The sequence below is a fragment of the Abramis brama genome, assembly GCF_963993115.1.
Source record: "Abramis brama genome assembly, chromosome: 1".
NCBI classification, from domain to species: domain Eukaryota; kingdom Metazoa; phylum Chordata; class Actinopteri; order Cypriniformes; family Leuciscidae; genus Abramis; species Abramis brama.
This window is the reverse complement of record NC_139963.1, coordinates 78,095,077-78,116,830: the sequence shown is the minus strand read 5'-3', so window position 1 is coordinate 78,116,830 and position 21,754 is coordinate 78,095,077. Positions and strand designations below refer to the sequence as shown.

The following is a 21,754-nucleotide window of genomic DNA, read 5'->3' as shown; positions in this document are numbered from 1 at the left end:
TCAGACGTAACAACCCAATGTTTGGGTAGTTTTTGTGTTACCCAGATCCTGGGTCAGACGTAACAACCCAGTGTTTGGGTAGTTTTTGTGTTACTCAGATCCTGGGTCAGGCGTAACAACCCAGTGTTTGGGTAGTTTTTGTGTAACCCAGATCCTGGGTCAGAAGTAACAACCCATTGCTTGGGTAGTTTTTGTGTAACCCAGATCCTGGGTCAGACGTAACAACCCAATGTTTGGGTAGTTTTTGTGTAACCCAGATCCTGGGTCAGACGTAACAACCCAGTGTTTGGGTAGTTTTTGTGTAACCCAGATCCTGGGTCAGAAGTAACAACCCATTGCTTGGGTAGTTTTTGTGTATCCCAGATCCTGGGTCAGACGTAACAACCCAGTGTTTGGGTAGTTTTTGTGTAACCCAGATCCTGGGTCAGAAGTAACAACCCATTGCTTGGGTAGTTTTTGTGTAACCCAGATCCTGGGTCAGACGTAACAACCCAATGTTTGGGTAGTTTTTGTGTTACCCAGATCCTGGGTCAGACGTAACAACCCAGTGTTTGGGTAGTTTTTGTGTTACTCAGATCCTGGGTCAGGCGTAACAACCCAGTGTTTGGGTAGTTTTTGTGTTACCCAGATCCTGGGTCAGACGTAACAACCCAGTGTTTGAGTAGTTTTTGTGTTACTCAGATCCTGGGTCAGACGTAACAACCCAGTGTTTGGGTAGTTTTTGTGTTACCCAGATCCTGGGTCAGACGTAGCAACCCAGTGTTTGGGTAGTTTTTGTGTAACCCAGATCCTGGATCAGACGTAACAACCCAGTGTTTGGGTAGTTTTTGTGTTACCCAGATCCTGGGTCAGACGTAACAACCCAGTGTTTGAGTAGTTTTTGTGTTACCCAGATCCTGGATCAGACGTAACAACCCAGTGTTTGGGTAGTTTTTGTGTAACCCAGATCCTGGGTCAGAAGTAACAACCCATTGCTTGGGTAGTTTTTGTGTAACCCAGATCCTGGGTCAGACGTAACAACCCAGTGTTTGGGTAGTTTTTGTGTAACCCAGATCCTGGGTCAGACGTAACAACCCATTGCTTGGGTAGTTTTTGTGTAACCCAGATCCTGGGTCAGGCGTAACAACCCAGTGTTTGGGTAGTTTTTGTGTTACCCAGATCCTGGATCAGACGTAACAACCCAGTGTTTGAGTAGTTTTTGTGTAACCCAGATACTGGGTCAGAAGTAACAACCCATTGCTTGGGTAGTTTTTGTGTAACCCAGATCCTGGGTCAGACGTAACAACCCATTGCTTGGGTAGTTTTTGTGTAACCCAGATCCTGGGTCAGACGTAACAACCCAGTGTTTGGGTAGTTTTTGTGTTACCCAGATCCTGGGTCAGACGTAACAACCCAGTGTTTGAGTAGTTTTTGTGTTACTCAGATCCTGGGTCAGACGTAACAACCCAGTGTTTGAGTAGTTTTTGTGTTACCCAGATCCTGGGTCAGACGTAACAACCCAGTGTTTGGGTAGTTTTTGTTACCCAGATCCTGGGTCAGACGTAACAACCCAGTGTTTGGGTAGTTTTTGTGTTACCCAGATCCTGGGTCAGACGTAACAACCCAGTGTTTGGGTAGTTTTTGTGTAACCCAGATCCTGGATCAGACGTAACAACCCAGTGTTTGGGTAGTTTTTGTGTTACCCAGATCCTGGGTCAGACGTAACAACCCAGTGTTTGAGTAGTTTTTGTGTTACCCAGATCCTGGATCAGACGTAACAACCCAGTGTTTGGGTAGTTTTTGTGTTACCCAGATCCTGGGTCAGACGTAACAACCCAGTGTTTGAGTAGTTTTTGTGTTACCCAGATCCTGGATCAGACGTAACAACCCAGTGTTTGGGTAGTTTTTGTGTAACCCAGATCCTGGATCAGAAGTAACAACCCATTGCTTGGGTAGTTTTTGTGTAACCCAGATCCTGGGTCAGACGTAACAACCCAGTGTTTGGGTAGTTTTTGTGTAACCCAGATCCTGGGTCAGACGTAACAACCCATTGCTTGGGTAGTTTTTGTGTAACCCAGATCCTGGGTCAGGCGTAACAACCCAGTGTTTGGGTAGTTTTTGTGTTACCCAGATCCTGGATCAGACGTAACAACCCAGTGTTTGAGTAGTTTTTGTGTAACCCAGATACTGGGTCAGAAGTAACAACCCATTGCTTGGGTAGTTTTTGTGTAACCCAGATCCTGGGTCAGACGTAACAACCCAGTGTTTGGGTAGTTTTTGTGTTACCCAGATCCTGGGTCAGACGTAACAACCCAGTGTTTGTTATATTTTACCTACAGAAAATCAAGCCTGTTGTAGGATCTTTATTGTTTTTCATTGTGGTATTTTATTATAATATATGAGAAATAATAATATAATTCATAATAATTTATAATAATTCATTGAAATGATTAAGAACAGCTGTAAGTTTATCATGTTATTATTTGTTGTAGTTAATTGTAGTTTAATGTATGCAGATTAATTAAGTTTTAAATATCGTTTGGCCTGGATGTTCATGACAGTTAAACATTCTCAAGACTGTCAGCTAATTTCCATTTAAAACAGTAAACGTCATTGTGTCTGGATAGGGTGTTTCTGAGAAGGAGAGTTTTACATGTTTAATGCAGTCATTTACACGCGTGTGCTCATGTCACGACACAATGAATCTCAGAGATGAGCTGAAATGTCACACAGTCATGAGATCTGAGTCGTTAAAATGCTCTTAATTACAACTGACGCACACACACACACACACACACACAGAGAGAGCTGAGTGCGAGACCTGCGACACACGGTCAAATATGAATAATTAAACACACACCAGCTAATATTAGCAAAGCAGCATTAATTACAGAGTCCAACTGACACCTAGACAGACCATAATTACAGCGCATACTGTGTGAGTATTATGGGATGGTGTGTCACTGTTGCTATGGATTCCAGATTATGGGCTGTTTCTGTAGTTGTGTGAGACGTGTGTGTGTGTGTGTGTGTGTGTGTGTGGCTGAAGGCGTTTCTTCTGCTGGAACTGAACACATGAAAACTGACTCACCGCTCACAGTCTGTCTGTCTGTGTGTGTGTGTGTGTGTGTATGTCATCAGGATGGTGTGAGTTACGAGGTGCGCCGCTACGATGCGTGCAAGTACGTGTGCTTGAGTCTGGAGGGGCGGAGCTTCGACCAGGTGTCAGGTGAGCTGCAGCGGAGGCTCCTCACCTATATGAGCGGCGGCAACGGACAAGGTGAGCCAATCAGAGCCCTGCACACAGACGCACAGCCAATGGAGCGTCAGTGCTCTGTGGAAGCTTGTTTCTATTGTATATATATATATATATATATATTTAACAACTTTTGCAAAATAAAATGTTTATTTTAACACTAAAATAAAAAGTTTATACAAACATTTAAAATCCCCCTGGGGTGAAAATCACCATAAAAATCACTGTGGTGTTTTTAACAAACCATGTTTAAGGCATGTAATGATTGATTACAGGTTACAGGATTACAGGTTAATGTAATATACTGCATATATTTATCAAAATGCTCCTATTTATTTATGTTAGTCAGTACGTGACTGAGTTTCAGCAGGTGTGTGTATCTCTGTGGCGCAGGTGAGGTCATGAACACGCCGGTCCCTGTCATCTTCACCGTCTTTCCTCGTGACGACGGGTCGCTGAACCGCCGTCTGGTCGCCGCTCTGCGTATCCCGTCAAGCTTCCAGATCAGCCCGCCAACCCCGACGGACAGTTCCCTGCGGATCGAGGACCGGCCCGGGATGACCGTATACGTCCTGTGAGTAAACACACACACCAGTGTTGAGCGGCCGTTCTCTAGCGGCGACGCTACCAGCTAAAGGCCCGTTCACACCAACGACGATAACTATAGAGATAGCGATATAGTTCTGAAAATCGTTCTCCATATTAAAGAATAGCAGAGTTCACACCACAACTATAACGAGAAAGATATGAGGGACAATAGCGTTGGGATCAGAATCCACTCGAATTTAAAGGGCTCGCACATTTAAAATGGCAGATGACATTGTGGAGAAGTTAATCGCTGAGTTACAGAAAAATCCAGCACTGTTTGACAAGTCAAGCCCCCTTTTCAAGGAGACGTTAAAAAACATTATGCATGCTAGAAAACAGTGTAACAAAACTACCTCAGGCATGCAGCGCTAGTTTACCTCAGGTATGCAGCGCTAGTTTACCTCAGGTATGCAGCGCTAGTTTACCTCAGGCATGCAGCGCTAGTTTACCTCAGGTACGCAGCGCTAGTTTACCTCAGGTACGCAGTGCTAGTTTACCTCAGGCATGCAGCGCTAGTTTACCTCAGGTATCCAGCGCTAGTTTACCTCAGGCATGCAGCGCTAGTTTACCTCAGGTATGCAGCGCTAGTTTACCTCAGGCATGCAGCGCTAGTTTACCTCAGGTACGCAGCGCTAGTTTACCTCAGGTACGCAGTGCTAGTTTACCTCAGGTATCCAGCGCTAGTTTACCTCAGGTACGCAGCGCTAGTTTACCTCAGGTATCCAGCGCTAGTTTACCTCAGGTACGCAGCGCTAGTTTACCTCAGGTATCCAGCGCTAGTTTACCTCAGGTATGCAGCGCTAGTTTACTTCAGGTATCCAGCGCTAGTTTACCTCAGGTACGCAGCGCTAGTTTACCTCAGGTACGCAGCGCTAGTTTACCTCAGGTATCCAGCGCTAGTTTACCTCAGGTATGCAGCGCTAGTTTACCTCAGGTATCCAGCGCTAGTTTACCTCAGGTATGCAGCGCTAGTTTACCTCAGGTATCCAGCGCTAGTTTACCTCTAGGCGTTGTTTTTATTCCACTATTGACTTCGTCAGGTAAATTCACTGTTAGATTAGATGGATTACACTAGACTAGCTCGATTCACTGTTTCGATGCGCTCGAAGCGTAGCATGCTAAGGACATCTGCTGGTAAAAGACGTGGAAATGCAACAAACTGATATTGATTCATTCCAAAGTATGAATAAAATTCGTCAAAAGACGACAACTCTCTGATTCTCCCGATATTGTGTACCCAATATCGCCTGTTTTTCGCTACTTTGAAACCACAGCGCACATGCTTAGAATAAAAAGACCGTTATCGTTTGTTGGTGTGGAGGCGAATATAGTTATCGTTCTAGTTATCGTTCTTGCCGTAACCGCGCCTCTGTCTCCCCCTGCAGGCAGTTCGGGGGGTTCGCCGGAGAGAGCGAGTTCCGCGCGGAGGCGTCGCGTCTGACGGTCACGCTGGGAGACTCCGCCCCCTTCCAGCGCAAGCAGTACCTGTGCTGCAGCTACGACCCGCCAATCAAACCCTACGGGCGGAGGAACGAGGTGTGGTTCCTGCAGGACGAGCCCTGAGAAGCTCTTCGCTTCGACAGCGCTTTACACAGGACAGAGCGTCACAGTAATAAGCAGAACCAGTGATCACACACAGGCTAATTCTGTTGTAAAGCAGCTCTATGAAGACAATATTGTTGTTATTCAGTTCAGTTCAATAAAACTGTGTCGGTGTTGCAAAGTTCATCAATTATGAATTCAGTTTCAGCTCTACGGTTGAAAATTGTGTCATTATTCACTTTGAATCAGTTCAAGTTGATTCAGTTCAGTAACTTCTTGCGAAAAGGTGTTTGTTATATTATTTAAATGTATTATTGTAATATTTGTCCATCCATCTATCTATCTGTCCTACTCTCCGTCAATAAACCATCAAACTTCAAGGCTTCAACACACTCACTCACACACACACACACACACACACACACACACACACACACACACACACACACACACAGAGGTGTCACTGCAACTCTAACTGATAACACCTGAAACTATACAGACATTAAACAGATTTACTACATTTATAGCAGATATTAAACACCACTGGTTAAAGTCTGTCCACAGTGTCTCTGATCATGTAAGTAACGTCATCATAGTTACAACCACAGATGAGTTAAAGGAGCAGCTGACGCTAATGACCACAACTGATGATGATGAAGATGATGATGAAGATGATACAACCCGACGTCAACCCAACTTTCATTTCCAACCAAAATGCAACCCCTGACTGACGTTACTACTCTCTACTCGAGGATCTTGACAGAAATGCAGTAATAAGTACGATATTTGTCTTCAAATGTAGTGAAGTTAAAGTAAAAAGTTTTCAGAAAAAAGTAATACTCAAGTAAAGTACAGATACTCTAAAAGTGTACTTTAGTACTTGTGGGATAATGATGTAGTGAAACTACAGAACAGTGTTCTCCATGGTTTGAGCCCTCAGTACTGTGTCTGGCCACGAGGGGGCGTTGTTGGGCTGGGGAATAAAGACCAGACGAAGAGTCCACGGGTGTTTCTGTGCTTTAACTCATGCAGTGAACCAGAGAACACCACACACTCAAGCACACGCACTCTGTTACTGTCCACTTCTGATGATGATGATGATGATGAAGAACACACTGATGACATCAGCGCTCACCTGTCGCTGGAGTTTCACTGACTGACACCATCGCTTGTGTCATTTATAGTGTGTGAAGAGCTATAACATGTGTTTCTGTGTCTGAACAGAAACACTCGAACACAGAGAGAATATACAGGTTTTATTCCTCCGTCTACATCACACACACACACACACACACACATCACACCAACTTCAGCTGTCACCTACTCTACTGTTACGACCTGTGAGTATTTTAATTACATTATCAAAAGGAATTTACAGAATCATCCAGAGAAACACACACACACACACACACACACACACACACACACACACACACACACATTAAGCATATGAAGTGGCCATTTTCATGCAGCTTCTCGTTTTCCCAGCACCATAAAATCACATGCAAATGTAATTTATAGTGAAAAAGAAATGTATTAGGAGCACAGAAAGGCTTCGGGGGCGTGGACGTTTTTTCATGTTTTGCCTTTGAATTAATATTAAACACTACACAATCACTGTTTAAAAATCATTTAAAGTTCATTTTATGTTGCACTGAAGTATGATGCAGGAAAAGTCTCATGAAAACTAAAGCTGTTCTTCAGATTGTGAATTAATGACAGAAATCACGTAATGATCAGTTCAGCACAAACTCACTGATCTCAGCACTCTTGGGAAAACTCCCGTTCTGATCAGGGAATCTGAAGTGCAGGATAAATCTCTCATCTACAGTGTGTGTCCGTGTGTGTGTTTCACCTGGAAGTGTGGAAACTGATGATTGAAATGAGTTTCGCTGAAGAGGAACACATCTTTAGTGTCGTCTTACATTTGAGCAGCTAAATGAATGCTAGGTCTGACTATTTAACACACTATTTGTCCATCTGGCAGTTGTAACCCTGTTGAAATATAATCATTAGTATAAGATATACAAGTTTGAATAAATAATTTCATAGTTTAATAAATATAATTTAAGGTTAAAACATAAGTTATGATTTTTCTCAATGAGAGAAATGCATATTGTGTAATGTTCATGGTTTAGCGGTTAGTGATTTGCATGGACTTTGCTAACAAGCTAGCGGCCAGTGACCTCGATTAGTTAAGCCTGTGTGGAACTGTGAGGCCGACGATGAGCAAAGACCCTGACGGAGCCGGATAGCGTTACCGAGTGTGGACTTTGCCGAGATCATCAGCTGCGTGAGTCTTCTCGTCAGCCATGTGACTCTTCTCTTCATCGGGAACCTCTCGTCCTGTCTTCTGCTGCTGACGCCCTTTGATCCTGTGTGCGTGAGGTTAGAACACTTGAAGGGCATTTCACATTAAGACAGCTATTAGGCTATTTGATGTTATTGGGCCCTTATGTTTTGAATGTGAAATTGAATGCATTGGTGATCTGAAAAGGGAGTTTGACAAGATCTATTTCATTTCTGACCTACTTTTTCAAAGTAAATCTGTTATACTCTTTTATAAATCAGTTGTGGTTACTGACTTTTTTGAAATTGTAAGTTAATTAAGAAAAAGAGTGTTTTTTTTTTGGTTTAAATGTAAAAGTGTTTTTGGACAAAAGTAATTCCAAGACATTTTATTTCCTGTTAAAGTGTAAATATTACTGCTTAAATAGTGATTTAAAGGGAAACGTATTTCATATAATAAGTTAGTAATTACACACACTCACACACACACACACACAAGTTAAACACTGATACGTTTATTAGTGAAACCTAACTTATTTTATTGATTGGATATTTAAAGAATCCCTGTGTGTGTAATAAGCAGAGTGTGTGTGTAATAAGCAGAGTGTAATAAGCAGTGTGTGTGTGTAATAAGCAGAGTGTAATAAGCAGAGTGTGTGTGTAATAAGCAGAGTGTAATAAACAGAGTGTGTGTGTAATAAGCAGAGTGTGTGTGTAATAAGCAGTGTGTGTGTGTGTAATAAGCAGAGTGTGTGTGTAATAAGCAGAGTGTGTGTGTAATAAGCAGAGTGTAATAAGCAGAGTGTGTGTGTAATAAGCAGTGTGTGTGTGTGTAATAAGCAGAGTGTGTGTGTAATAAGCAGAGTGTAATAAGCAGAGTGTGTGTGTAATAAGCAGAGTGTGTGTGTAATAAGCAGAGTGTGTGTGTAATAAGCAGAGTGTACGTTGTGGACCCGCTTACAGGCACACATTACTAACACACTCTTTAAACAAAACAAACAACAACAAAACACATTGCACCATTGCGATGGCATTGTGCTGGAGAATGGAGCCTGTGCTTCAGTCGAAGATGAGCAGAGAAACACTGATGTTGTGCTGCTGTTGCTTTATTTAACAGCCAGAGACTGTGTAGTTGCTGATTGCAAGGGTTCTTCCATAAGACTTCCAGGACACACTCATAGAGTCAACAAAGTGTCCTTTCATTGACTGCAACACTAGGGTACAGGTCACACAATAGTGCAGAAGAAAGAGGGGGAAACTAATAAATGGGACAGCAGCACATTACTGCATTCTGGGTCTCAGATGTTTATCTGGTGTGTGTATTTCTAAACACCTTTACCCTTATTGTGATTATTCTCAGGTTAGGTAAAGTAAGTCCAATCTGTCCTAAATCATAAGCATCTGAATTTTCATATTACAATATTTAGATCACAGAAGACTTCTCCGTGGGGTCAGTTCATCTCAAGCTTCTTAGAAATCAGAGACGTGTGGCAGGCAAGCTTCTTGATTTCAATTATATATAGTTTTATTGAATACAGGTTAACTAGTTTACAGATATGAAACCAAAATAAAAGTAAGTCGAAACCAAATCGTTTACAAGGTTTGACAGCAAGAGTTGCGACAGCAAGGCGTCTAACACCGGAGAGGCCGTCCTTGAGAATCAGCGTCTCCCTGATCTTCTCATTACAGAGTTTTAGAGTCCATCAAACATTTAGGAAATTCTCCATTATTCATTAGTCCTTTACAGACAATGGGTCCAATCCAAAGTCTTGAACCCTTCAGATCTGTTTATATAAAGCCTCTCGTCTCTCCATTCTCCTTCTTCAGGCTCTTCTTCTCTGTGTCCTCTTCTGCGCCTCGTCTAACGGTAATACTTGCATTAGTTTCTTAATGTGTAGCAAAGCTCTTTCTAATACATGGTCAGTTTGACTCTACTAGCCATTTGCTTAATAAACCACTTTACAACAACTATTGCAGTGTTCTTCTTTCTAAACCACTTCCTTTATATATGGTTACAATGATTATTCTTTATGTCTTTATATGGGGTTTCAAGTGTGGTTGACTACAGAATACAGAAGTGCTTCCTACTAGGCATACTCAGAACAGAACAACTGCATATTTTCCAGAATAAATATATATTTATATTCATAACTCAATAAACATGAAATCACGTTTACCATAAGGCAATAATGAAAATAAACTTATAAAAATATAAAATGTAATAAATTGTCAAACCCACCTCTTTGTTGTGGCTTCGTTCCCTCACTAGGGTGCACTTTAGTAATGAATAATTATTGGCTTTGTCACTCTTTGATATTTAAAGCACGCATAAAGAGACAACGCAGCACTGTTCTCGGTAAATAATATTAATGAAACAAACTCATGCAAAATAATATTAATTTCTCTAATACAAAAATAAAATAAAAAGAGAAATCTAGAACCATTCAATGAAATATTTATTAAGTGTGGCCTTAGCCATGATGCAGTGATGAGCTGTTTGCTAAGTACTTTTACACACACGTGTGCTATTGCGAGCAGTACATTACAGTTATTTTACAGTATAATGGTTTGCAGTGTAACACTAGAGGTTGCTAAAGATTTACTAGGGGTCGCCAAACTCACTCTAGTTTGAGGGTTTGGGATGAAATGGTAACCAATAGACTCATGGTGAATACTGTCTAGTATTAAGCAAAGAAAGCAACAGTCTCTTGCAGACACAGGCTTGCGGCGTAGGTTTCGTTTCTTTGAGTGCTGAGGGAAATGATATGAATTAAAGTATGAATGAATTCTGTGAATGTGTCTCTGAAGGAAACTGACTGCCTTGAGAGAAGTTTTGATGGCGTTTTCTTCTCATCTTCCCTTGTGTAAAGTGTTCATAAGCTCAGCGCTGCTTTGGCTACTGGGAAACAGCTGTATTTCTGTATTTCTGCTGGTCCACAAGCGCCACCTTCTGACAGAGACTGGATTCACATTTACAGTCTGTATGCGTTTATCGTTTGTGAAACTCAGACTACATTTTTATGCGCTGTTATGTGCTGAAAAATAAGCTAATAAGCATTCTAAAAATCTAAACAACTCGGATAAAAAGGTATCTAGAATTATTCAATGATCTGATAAAATACTTAATCATTTTGACTCATCCCGTTTCTTAAACATTATTTAAAGGCTGGAATATTAGGTTTATAGTTTTATAAAACATTTTGGTCAATACCAAGTAGTACATGTTAGTAGATAACATTATAATGTAAGTCAGATTCGGCCATAGTTGTTAGTTATATTATTTTAATGTTTCTGCTGTTGTTGCATTTATTAAAAATTAACAACTGATTTTGTAATTACTGTAAGTAAATAAGATTTGTCTGCACGTGCTGCAAGGGTCGTTATGGATTTTGAATGTTACAATGGGGGTCTCCTGGAAAAAAGGTTGGGAACCACTTCCTCAGGGTTTACCCCATGAGGCAGAGAACACAGTGCCAGCCCAGTCCAGTCCGCTGTGTTTTTCCTCTCTTCCAAAGTTCTCTTCACACCTCTCAGGTCCCTCACCTCTTCATCTTTTCCCTCCTCCTCCTCCAGTCTGGGAATGAAAAAATCCAGATGTTCAGGAGTGAAATACCAGTCTGCTATTATTAGGTTCTCTGACAGAATCATGATAAGCGAATAAGCTTCATGCAGCAAGAAGGACTTTTCTGCTTTACTCTTCTCCAGATATCTCCTCATGTGTTCTTCTACTTTTGTTATTTCCTCATATTTAGTTTTATCAAAGCTGGTTTCAGCCCGGTTACTGGTGGATCCAATCTCCTGTTTAAGTTTATCAAATGGCATATTAACTTCCACTGTCTTCGTCACATATTTCCTGTTCTCTTTGATGTGTTTACTGTAATGACATCTCCCTGTACACACAGTGCAGTGGCCATTCATCATGACGTCACACTTTGAGAGATTATTGAAAGGGACCCACCAGCAACCAAACTCATGACAGTTTTCCTTACACACTTTGCAGCAGGTTGCGTAATTGCTCAATGAAAAATATGAGTATTCAATCGGTACTTTTTCTTTGACAGTTTTGGTCACACTAAACTGAAGGTTCTTAGATCCCTCAATACTCTCATTTACAGCTTTGATTTTGAACTCATTCTCAGTGATACGGCCCATTAGATTAAAGACACGGGCTTCAAGTTGTTTATGCTCTTTCAGAACATCTACTGTCATCAGAGTTTGTTTTCTGTTGTTTTCTAGCAGGAGTTTCAAAAACGTTTCCATGCTTTTCTCTCCCATTTCCCATGATGATTTGTGAGCATGTTCTCTTTGTTCTTCCTGCTGGTTGTTGAATAAGAAGTGAACAGGTCTCTCTCTCTCATCTCTTCTGAAGCGGATCTGCGCTGTGTTAATGGCATTAAGAGCATCGGTTGGAGGTCCTCCGTCCGAGTGTGTGATGATGAACACTATGTTGTTCACTATATCTTTGCCAAACAGAGACAGAACTGAATGAAATATGTAATGCTCTTTTCCAGAGAGTCGATTCTGAGACGCCTTCATCACGAAACACACGGCATCAATATAGTAAAAATCCTTATCTGAGAATAACCTGCCCAGATCATCAGTAATCTCTCTTTCTCTATCGAATCCTTCAGAGTCTCCGTATCCTGGAGTGTCAATGATGGTCAGAGATGTTGGGTTTTCTTCAACAAACACCTCATAAACTGTGATCTCAGATGTCAGGGATTGGGACTGAGCTTCTGGTTTTTCTTCTTCTGTGATTTGATGAAACTCTTTATCCTCAAACTTCACTCCCAGTAAGTAGTTCACCATGGTGTTGATCATGGCGGTTTTCCCAGTGCCGGTTTCTCCCACCAACAGTATGACTTTGTTCTGCTTGTTTCTGTCTCTTCGTCCATATGTCCATCGTCTGACCTTTTTATCAGTCCCATCAATATGTTTTCTTTCCGTGTTCAGCTGGTAAAGTCCTGGGGGACCTGGATTAATGAGGGTGGCATCATGATGTGATCTACAGAGAGACAGAATTCATTTGGCGATCAGATAGGGCATTTGGAGATCAGATAGGGCATTTGGAGATCAGATAGGGCATTTGGAGATCAGACAGGGCATTTGGAGATCAGATAGGGCATTTGAAGATCAGACAGGGCATTTGGAGATCAGATAGGGCATTTGGAGATCGGATAGGGCTGTTTGGAGATCAGATAGGGCCGTTTGGAGATCAGATAGGGCGTTTGGAGATCAGATAGGGCATTTGGAGATCGGATAGGGCTGTTTGGAGATCAGATAGGGCCGTTTGGAGATCAGATAGGGCATTTGGAGATCAGATAGGGCGTTTGCAGGGGTGAGAGTTGAAGTGCAGAACGGTCAGTTTTGTGCTGAACATTTTACATTAATTTATCTTGTACTGTTGTTGCAAGATGACATTAAGGTTGACAACAAGATGATGTTATTTAGCAGGCTAACAGAGATTAATAAAGAAAAGCTTACCGTTTCCCCACCGGTTTATTTCCATCACCTGTATTTGATAATAAGCATTTTCAACAATGATAATAATAAATAAAGAACAATATAAATAACTTTTGAATAACTGTTATATTATTTGTGACATTAGATGTTGCTGAACAATAATAATGAGGCTGGAAAACTTCATAATGTAGTACAAACTCACGTTTGAAAGATGGAGAGGGATCATGACTTTGAACTGAAGCACAGCTGACTGCAGAGAGAGTTTCTGCGACGGCGTGTCTTTAGAAAGTCTTCAATCTTTAGAAAGAAGTTTACTGCCCTTAATAACTTATCTATCACATCTATGTATCAGTAAATATTGTTGATTGTGTCCACAATGTTCAACAAATCATTCACTATATCACACATTTAACGAAAAACAAGCGAAAAAATGCATGAGCTATATATCTTTATAGTAATTTACTTGTCTGCTTTTAAAAGCTCATAAACAAAGATTGTAACTTACATTGAATTCAGCCATACCTCCACCGTCACAGTTTAACTGCTGAACACAGAATAATTCATTGATTCAGAATACATGTTCTTATTTCTTTCAATTTTTGCCTATAAACAACTGGATATTTAATTATCTGTGTGTGGAAAGAGTATTATGCACACTGTAAAACCTTGCTGTAAAAAAACGTTTCGGTTACGCATGGTAACCCTCGTTTCCAACGAATTGGGATCACGCTAGGGAGACCAATTGCCTTCGAGTGAATTAAAACGAGCCAATGAACATTGGCATGCAAGATTTGCATTCCGTGGGCCGCCTACCAGCGCAGATATAAAGGCGGAAGCAAGCGCATACAAAAACGCTTTTCGCTGAGGAGCCGAACTGTGTCCAGTCCTCCGCGAAGGTACAGCAGCATGGCGACGGATGAGACGTCTCCGTTCCCTACCATACGTAACCGAGACGTTCGCCTTCCGTTCGGGAACTCCTACGTCTCGTCGGAGGAGTTTCCAACGAATTGGGATACCTAATAAAATTGGCCCCTTCCAGCGCCCTGCCTAAGCTTCAGCAGCAGTTTCTTGAAACTTATCTCTTATGTGCGGAAGCTTAGCTGGGAAGACGTCACACTGATGTTCCGCAAGACCCGCTCAGTGGACATTGGATAACACTGGGAAAGTGTGCCCATGATGTAGAAGGGAACGCTGCGGAGCCCAAAACCTGCCCGAAGGGAGGCACTAGGAATACACGTGCACTAGCCCGTAGGGTAGTGAACACATGGAAGTCTCTGAGGTAATCCCAGCTCGGAGGGTGGGAGCGTACTAAGCAGAGACAACAGAGCAGACTCTGTCAAGGGGAAGACACTATCTATGTTTCCATCAACATGTTTTTATCTGAATTAAGTGATATCGAATGAAAAATGCCTTATGGAAACAGTAAAATTCGATTGAATTTCATGAATATCGACTAAAATGAAATGCGTTCGGTCTCATCGGATTTTATCTTGATCGATGTACGGTTTATTCGATAAACGCTGATGGAAACATTATTTGCCGAATAAATAATGAATTGCGATTAAGTTTTAGGTCATTTTATGGGTACAACCCGCCACAAAAGAAGAAGTTTTAGTTAATTTCCGCCCAGTTTGCACCCTTTATATACTGTCTGGTTTGCACACATGGCCGGTGTCAAAAAAGTGGACAAACGAGGAGACGAGATACTTTTTGAATTTAATTTACCAGAAAAATAAAACGGATATTATAGCAAAAATCTAAGAAATGCCATAATAGTCAAATAATGTCACTATCAGCTGGCACATAAGCACCTAGAGTCCTGCAACGGGTCGGGTACCCTCATAAAAGTGGCTAAAACGGGTGGATTGTGACATTCCTAAAATACGGGCGGATAATGAACTCCTTGCAGGCGGGTAGCGGATGAAAAATATGTGCAATATTTGTATGTCTAAATTACCATTACACATACGCAAATATGTGTTTTAGTCAGGCCATCCTTAAAAATATTCTTGTTTGCCGTAACCCGACCGATCCTATCAATTTAGGACCGACCCAAATAATTTTTTTCCCCCTTTTAGTCCGACCGACTTGCCGGTTGTAAACTTGCGTTAAGACCGACCGATTTTTTTCTGTTTTACTCTTCAAACAACTAATACAAATGCAATAAAATATTAATTATATTTTAGCAAGTATTGTGCATATAAATTGCCCATATATAGGCCTACAGTACATACAAACGTAAGCTACGCTCTTTCTTTTAAATAAAAACCCATGGCGTCAGATTAAGGGCTGTAGGCTATATGCGAAATGAAACCGAAATCGCGACACAGGGCCACGAACCAACAATTAAAACTTTCATAGAGATCTCAAACAGGCATTTAAAACACCAAATATTAAGAACTGGTATATCAAGCAAAATAATATTCGATGATTGATCGAAAATCTTATCTCTCCCCCCACATGCTCACCGGCAACGCTCCGACATAAAATTTCTCTGTACTGTAGGGCAGGCTAATAGGCCTGTAGCCCAGTCATTAAAAAACAATTTAGTTTCATATTCATGTTTAAATAAAATAATATATATATTTAAAAAATTTCATGTTGATTATATGAAAAGTGAAAAGCATGAATAAGATAAGATGATCCCGAATATCGGGAGACAAATGGAGTGGGCAGACATGATTTTGACCACTTTATTAAGTTTGTTTTTGTAGAAAGCCTTTCTTTAAAATGAATTTCGTTTTGTATTTTGTATCATAATTTTAATCAATGTTTCATCAACCAATTTCCTGGATTTAATAAATAAGAGCTAAATATAGCAGGCAATATAATCAGGACACAGAGGCGCTGGCATGTGAACTGGAGGTAGCCTAGGCTACTTGAATGGCTCAAAACAAAGCACACTTTAGTGCTCATTAGCCCATTCATGAGGCTATTGTGATGTTGAGAGAGGTGCGAGATAAAAAAATAAAGCACTTTAATTAGAATGATTTTAGCTTGTGTGTGATTTATCGCGGGCATGGGTCAGGTAACGGGCCAAATATTAACGGGTCTGGGCGGGTGTGTATTTAATTTTGATATTATCATGGGTGACGGGTCGGATCTGGTGCTGAACTTTACGGGTACGGGCGGGAGAAGGTCTACAAAAATGGACCCGTGCAGGACTCTAAGCACTATTACAACTTGTGCAATATTATTGATCATTTTTTTGTCACAACTTTATTCCTATTATGCTCCATAATATACCAGAGCCTATAACGACTCAAATGTATTCTTCTGGATGTGTAATAAATCGGTCAGCATCAGCCCGCCCCTTTTTCCTAATATGGTGTCTGTGTATATCAAATCCAGAGCGCTACGCGCGTAGCGCTCTAGAATCTTGGCTGTGTATGTTCAAGCAACTCACTCGTCTCGCACGTTGAGCTGGCAATGTTTTACAGATGGTCTTGAAGTGGTAAGTGGGCAAAGCAACAAATCGGCATTGAATTAGTTATCGGATGATATTCAAAGGTAGTGGGATTATTTGTGGTTGACCTGAAAATTTTAACTTGATCAAAAAGTTATGGATTTGATATTAGCTGCGAATTCAGAGCATTAACTTAAGTTGTGTCAGTGTAACATTATCAATAGCTAGCCTAGTCTAACCGTAAACTAGTTGGCTAACGTTACTGCCATTATTCAGCACTGAAATCTGTCAAACTTCTTTCAAAGTCCTTCATCACATATTATTAAAATAACTTAATTTCAGAGCACCACAAAGTCAGACCTCAGCACCTTTATGTACCTTTAATGTAAGATCGTTCTTGGGTCACATACCAATTTAAAATCATAACATAAAAACTGCAATGGTACTGTTTTTAAAATCATGTGTAGTAGGCCTAAGTGAACAGTAAGTGTGTGTGTAAACATGCTTTAATGAGGTAGACTTCAAAAGCTTTTGAATTTGAGCTTACAGTTCTTTCATCAACCTGTCTTTTACATAAACTTACAAAATAGATACTTTAACTTAGTCCTCAGATAGAGGAGGGTTGCTGCTAGCTCCGTTAAGGTATTTCTGTCCCTCCCAAACTGCATTGAAATGGTATGTTTAGCAGCCAGAATTTAAAAATTTTCAGGGGGAGAAACCCCCTGACCCCTCCTAACATGATCCATATCACCCGTCAGAAAACAATTGCAACGTCTCAGATTGTGCCCCCCCAGAATTTTGGCTTGCATGACGCCCCTGGTAGATGGCACAATCCATTTTGTCTAGCAAAACTTTGATCGCAAATGTTTGCTTGAATGTTGTGCGATTCAGTGTTAAAATGAATGGAAACACCTTAAAATGTCTCAAATCAATTCGATATACCAATTTGATCGCAAAACAGCATGTGACGTCATTACGCACAGGTTTTTATTCGCTTTAAAGCTGTTGGATGGAAACACACTTTCACCAGCTTTATTCGTTTTTTTACCGAACTTCAGATAATTCGATTGACAACTGTATGGAAACTTAGCTACTGGCTAACCCGGGGGTAACCGTAACGTGGAGAAACACATATGGGGTCGCCGTAGGGACTGCAACATAAACCCCAGCCTGAACTCAGCTCATAATGAGAGGTAACAAGCCTGGCGACCGGCGATCCGCCTCACCTGATGCCGGGGGGTGACGGAGGAAGTCACAAGGTTAGCCGTTTGTTGGGTAACCAACAGAGCAGGAAAACGCACGTATCTGGCCCCAGGGGCGAGAATGGTGTAGCAAGCCGACACTAACCTAATACCTCGCGCTACTGGCCAAAGCGAGTACACGGGAGGAAATAGGTTCTACACAAAGGCTATAAAACCTAGCGAACGTGTTAGGTGTCGCCCAGCCCGCAGCTCTACAGATATCTGTCAGCGAGGCGAAGATCTTGAGCCAAAGCCCAGGAAGAGGCAACACTCCTGGTAGAGTGTGCCCTCAACCTAGGTGGATAAGGCACGTCCTGGGAATCATAAGTCCGGATGATAGCATCCACTATCCAGTAGGCTAACCTCTGCTTAGAGACAGCCTTCCCCTTCTGCTGGCCTCCGTAACAGACAAAGAGCTTGTCTGAGGTCCTGAAGCTTTGCGTTCTGTCCATGTAACAACGCAGAGCGCGAACGGGACAGAGAAAAGTTAGGGCTGGGTCTGCGTCCTCTGGGGGCAGTGCTTGCATGTTCACTACCTGATCCACAAAAGGAGTGGTAGGAACCTTAGGCACATATCTGAGCCGGGGTCTCAGAACAAAGTGAGAAAGGGCCGGCCCAAACTCTAGGCATGATTCGTTGACCGAAAATGCCTGCAGATCCCCTACCCTCTTAAAAGAAGTCAAAGCTAACAGGAACGCTGTCTTCATAGACAGGATATTTAGCTCAACTGTAGGAAAAGGCTCAAAAGGGGTCCTCTGGAATGCTCTGAGCACTAGAGTCAAATCCCAAGAGGGTAGGGGGTGCGGATTACGATGCGGATTTAGCTTCCTGGCACCCTTAAGGAATCCGATGATCAGGTTGTGCTTTCCCAACGACTTACCTTCTACTGCATCGTGATGTGCGGCTTTCGTGGCAACATACACTTTGAGGGTGGAGGGAGACAGCATTCGCTCCAACCCATCTTGCAGGAAGGAAAGCACGACACTGATCGTGCAAGTTCGGGGGTCTTCCCGGCGGGAAGAACACCAACCGACGAACAGGTTCCACTTCAACGCATAGAGGCGCCTCGTAGAGGGGGCTCGAGCGGAAGTGATGGTGTCTACCACAGCCTGTGGTAGGCCACCTAGAAACTCCGCGTCCCGTCCAGGGACCAGTTTGTTAACCAGTTTGGCCAATATGGCACAACAAGAAGGACCTGCTTCTCGTCCTCCCTGATCTTGCACAGGGTCTGTGCGAGAAGGCTCACTGGGGGAAACGCATATTTGCGAAGACCCTGGGGCCAGCTGTGCGGCAGTGCATCCGTGCCGAGAGTTCCTTCGGTCAGGGAATAGAACAACTGGCAAAAAGGGTCGTGTCCGGAGAGGCAAACAGATCTATCTGAGCGGCTCTGAAGATTTCCCATATCAGCTGGACTGCCTGGGGATGCAGTCGCCATTTTCCCGGAAGGGGCGGCTGCCATGAGAGCTCGAAGGCTGCACGATTGAGCACACCAGGGACATGAATGGCTCGAAGTGACCTCAGATGCTTCTGACTCCAAAGGAGGAGATGGCGGGCGTGTCGCGACATGCAACAGGAGCATAGACCACCTTGGCGGTTGATGAACGCAATGGTCGCAGTGCTGTCCGTACGGACCAGTACATGCCTGTGACGAAGTAAGCCTCTTGAGGCGGCACAAGGCTAAGCGTACTGCTTGCAACTCTAGGCAGTTGATGTGCCAATGCAGCTGGGGCCCCGTCCACAGACCCGAGACTGCATGCCCGTTGTACGTGGCCCTCCATCTGTTGGCAGAGGCATCTGTGAAAACCACAGCATGCCTGGACACCTGGACTAAGTGCCGCTCTGCCACGCCCATCTAGGGACTCGATCGTGAAGCCAGCGCTGAAGCGGTCTCATATGGAGCAGACCGAGTGGCGTTACTGCAGCTGCCATATGCCCCAGGAGCCTCTAAAACTGTTTAAGTGGGACTGCTGAGGGCGCCGAGGCAACGTGGCGGCACGCACTGTCATTCTGGCCCTCTTGGACGGGGGAGACTGGGAGTAGTGAGGCAAATGAGCGTCGTCCTTGACTGCCAGTCTCGACCGTGTGTGACCCAGAGGAGGTGGAACGGCTCTTATATTGAAAATTTTGGGTACCGCTGACTGGTTGACCAGCAGCGGAACAGAAACAAGATTCTCCATCCAGCCATCCTCCGGGGGAAGGAGTGGTGCCGACACGCACTCCTGAAGAGCAGACGTCACATTCTCTGGGTCGCCCGTCTCAGGGTCGCTTCCCTCCCTCTTGCTGGGGGGGGTTGATGAACTTCGAGCGGGCTGATTTTTTTTTTTTGAAGCGCTTCTGGACCACCAGTGTGGACATCGTCTGACCGAGGGCCAGCGCTGTGACTTAGTCACGGTCAGCCACTATGCGCAGCTCCACCTCGACTCAGAACTACCCTTGTGCACTGAGGCAGTCTGCAGTTGACAAAGCCGCCTCACCACCAAGGGCAGTGAGAGAGGAAAAAACTTTTCTGCAGATTTTGGCATGTTTGGCTGCCATATTGGCGCCAACTGCTTCCATACTGCCAAAGTCTAGTAATTAACATATATTAATCTTAGCTGATCATAGGCTATTAGAGCTGGTTGCTGAGAGACGGACACGTGCAGAGACGGCAATTAACGCGTGTTTGATTTGTAATCGTCTTGTGCATATATTTTATTCATTCGATATTGTACAAAGCCTAAATCATTTAAATATACATACAATAATATAGGCCTACAATAACATATCGTAGAACATATGATGTAGTAGTCTATTTGAGTTGATATTATTCTTGCCAAGCTCTGATTTCTGAGAGATGCATGCATAGACAGATATTCACTTGTTTCATAATTTCTCTCATTTATTCACTTCACTTATTATAGCACAGAGATTTCGGGAACTTCAGGAACACCCCTAATCTACTCCAGTAAAAAAAAAAAAAAAAAAAATTGGAGGATGACCCATACACATTTCGTCCCCTTGGAATTATAAGGTTCTATCTGCGTTCTGAGCAGTTTTGAGATATTGAGCTTTAAAGTTTTTGCATTCCATTCGACTGTGTAGAAAGGAAAGGACGCTGTAGCCGTAGTTCTGTCGTCAATTAACTCATGTAAGAATCAAAAAGGCGATTAAAGCTGTCAAAACTGCATGCATGTATTTGTTATATATGCATCACATGTGTCTGGATTAAAATATTCTGCTATGTGAGATCACAATATAAGGCACAAACTGATATGTAATGTTTTAATGTCCATTAAATGTGAGCACTGTGCATTTGTACTAGAAGACAGGCATTCATTTTGCGTTAATTTGTTAAGGACAAACAAAAATGGATAATTTTTAAATCCATAAAATAACTAATTTTACATTCTGCCAATTATGTGCTGTTGACTTCCGCCTTGTTCAGTCTTGCACATGGGGATTCAAAAGAGAACTTTTGTTTTCCTTTTTCCTTTAGTTATGATAGAACTGTTGCAATTATTCATTTTGACAACTAATATAGAAAGTTTAAATTTTTTTTGACTAACTCAGAATTGGTTGAAGAGTTCATGGATTATATAAAACGCATTGAAGGTTGAATAATCTTTGGACTACAGTAGTTATCTGCATGTTATCTCAACCATAAAGATGAAACAATGTAGAACAAGCTATTGGAGATTTTGGGAACCAGAACCAAGCTAACTGAGCATGTTGAACTTTAGCTGTAGTGTGTGCCCTTTTATTACTACTGTATTTAATCAATTTTAATATGAGGTGGTGTGTAACAATAAAAAAAAATATAAAATTCACTCAGTATTCCATGATTTCTAATTCACTACTATCTCAATTACAATTAAGTACAAATGAACTTTATTCAGTTGTGTAGGCACTAAAACAGTCCAATACATTATAGTCAAATTATTTTTATGATAAAATAATTAAGATTTCTGTGCCACCCCAGACTGGTTGCTGGCCTTTGCCTGGCCACCACCC

General features: G+C 42.2%; 2 protein-coding genes across 2 annotated transcripts in view; one reads left to right on the top strand and one right to left on the bottom strand.

Annotated features, from left to right (window-relative positions):
• The window catches only part of LOC311098028 (heme-binding protein 1-like), an 8,822-nt gene extending 3,077 nt beyond the window's left edge, over positions 1 to 5,745 (top strand). Inside the window, exons 2-4 of the mRNA XM_084138047.1 lie at positions 3,121 to 3,259; positions 3,629 to 3,809; positions 5,209 to 5,745. Coding sequence (XP_083994173.1) covers positions 3,121 to 3,259; positions 3,629 to 3,809; positions 5,209 to 5,386 — 498 coding nt within the window. The 3' untranslated portion in view covers positions 5,387 to 5,745. The remainder of the gene's footprint in view (positions 1 to 3,120; positions 3,260 to 3,628; positions 3,810 to 5,208) is intronic.
• A 1,877-nt stretch (positions 5,746 to 7,622) lies between these two features.
• The window catches only part of LOC311082388 (uncharacterized protein), a gene marked incomplete at both ends in the record, with an annotated part of 29,037 nt that continues 14,905 nt past the window's right edge, over positions 7,623 to 21,754 (bottom strand). Inside the window, 3 exons of the mRNA XM_084113186.1 lie at positions 7,623 to 7,740; positions 11,055 to 12,659; positions 13,139 to 13,166. Coding sequence (XP_083969312.1) covers positions 7,623 to 7,740; positions 11,055 to 12,659; positions 13,139 to 13,166 — 1,751 coding nt within the window. The remainder of the gene's footprint in view (positions 7,741 to 11,054; positions 12,660 to 13,138; positions 13,167 to 21,754) is intronic.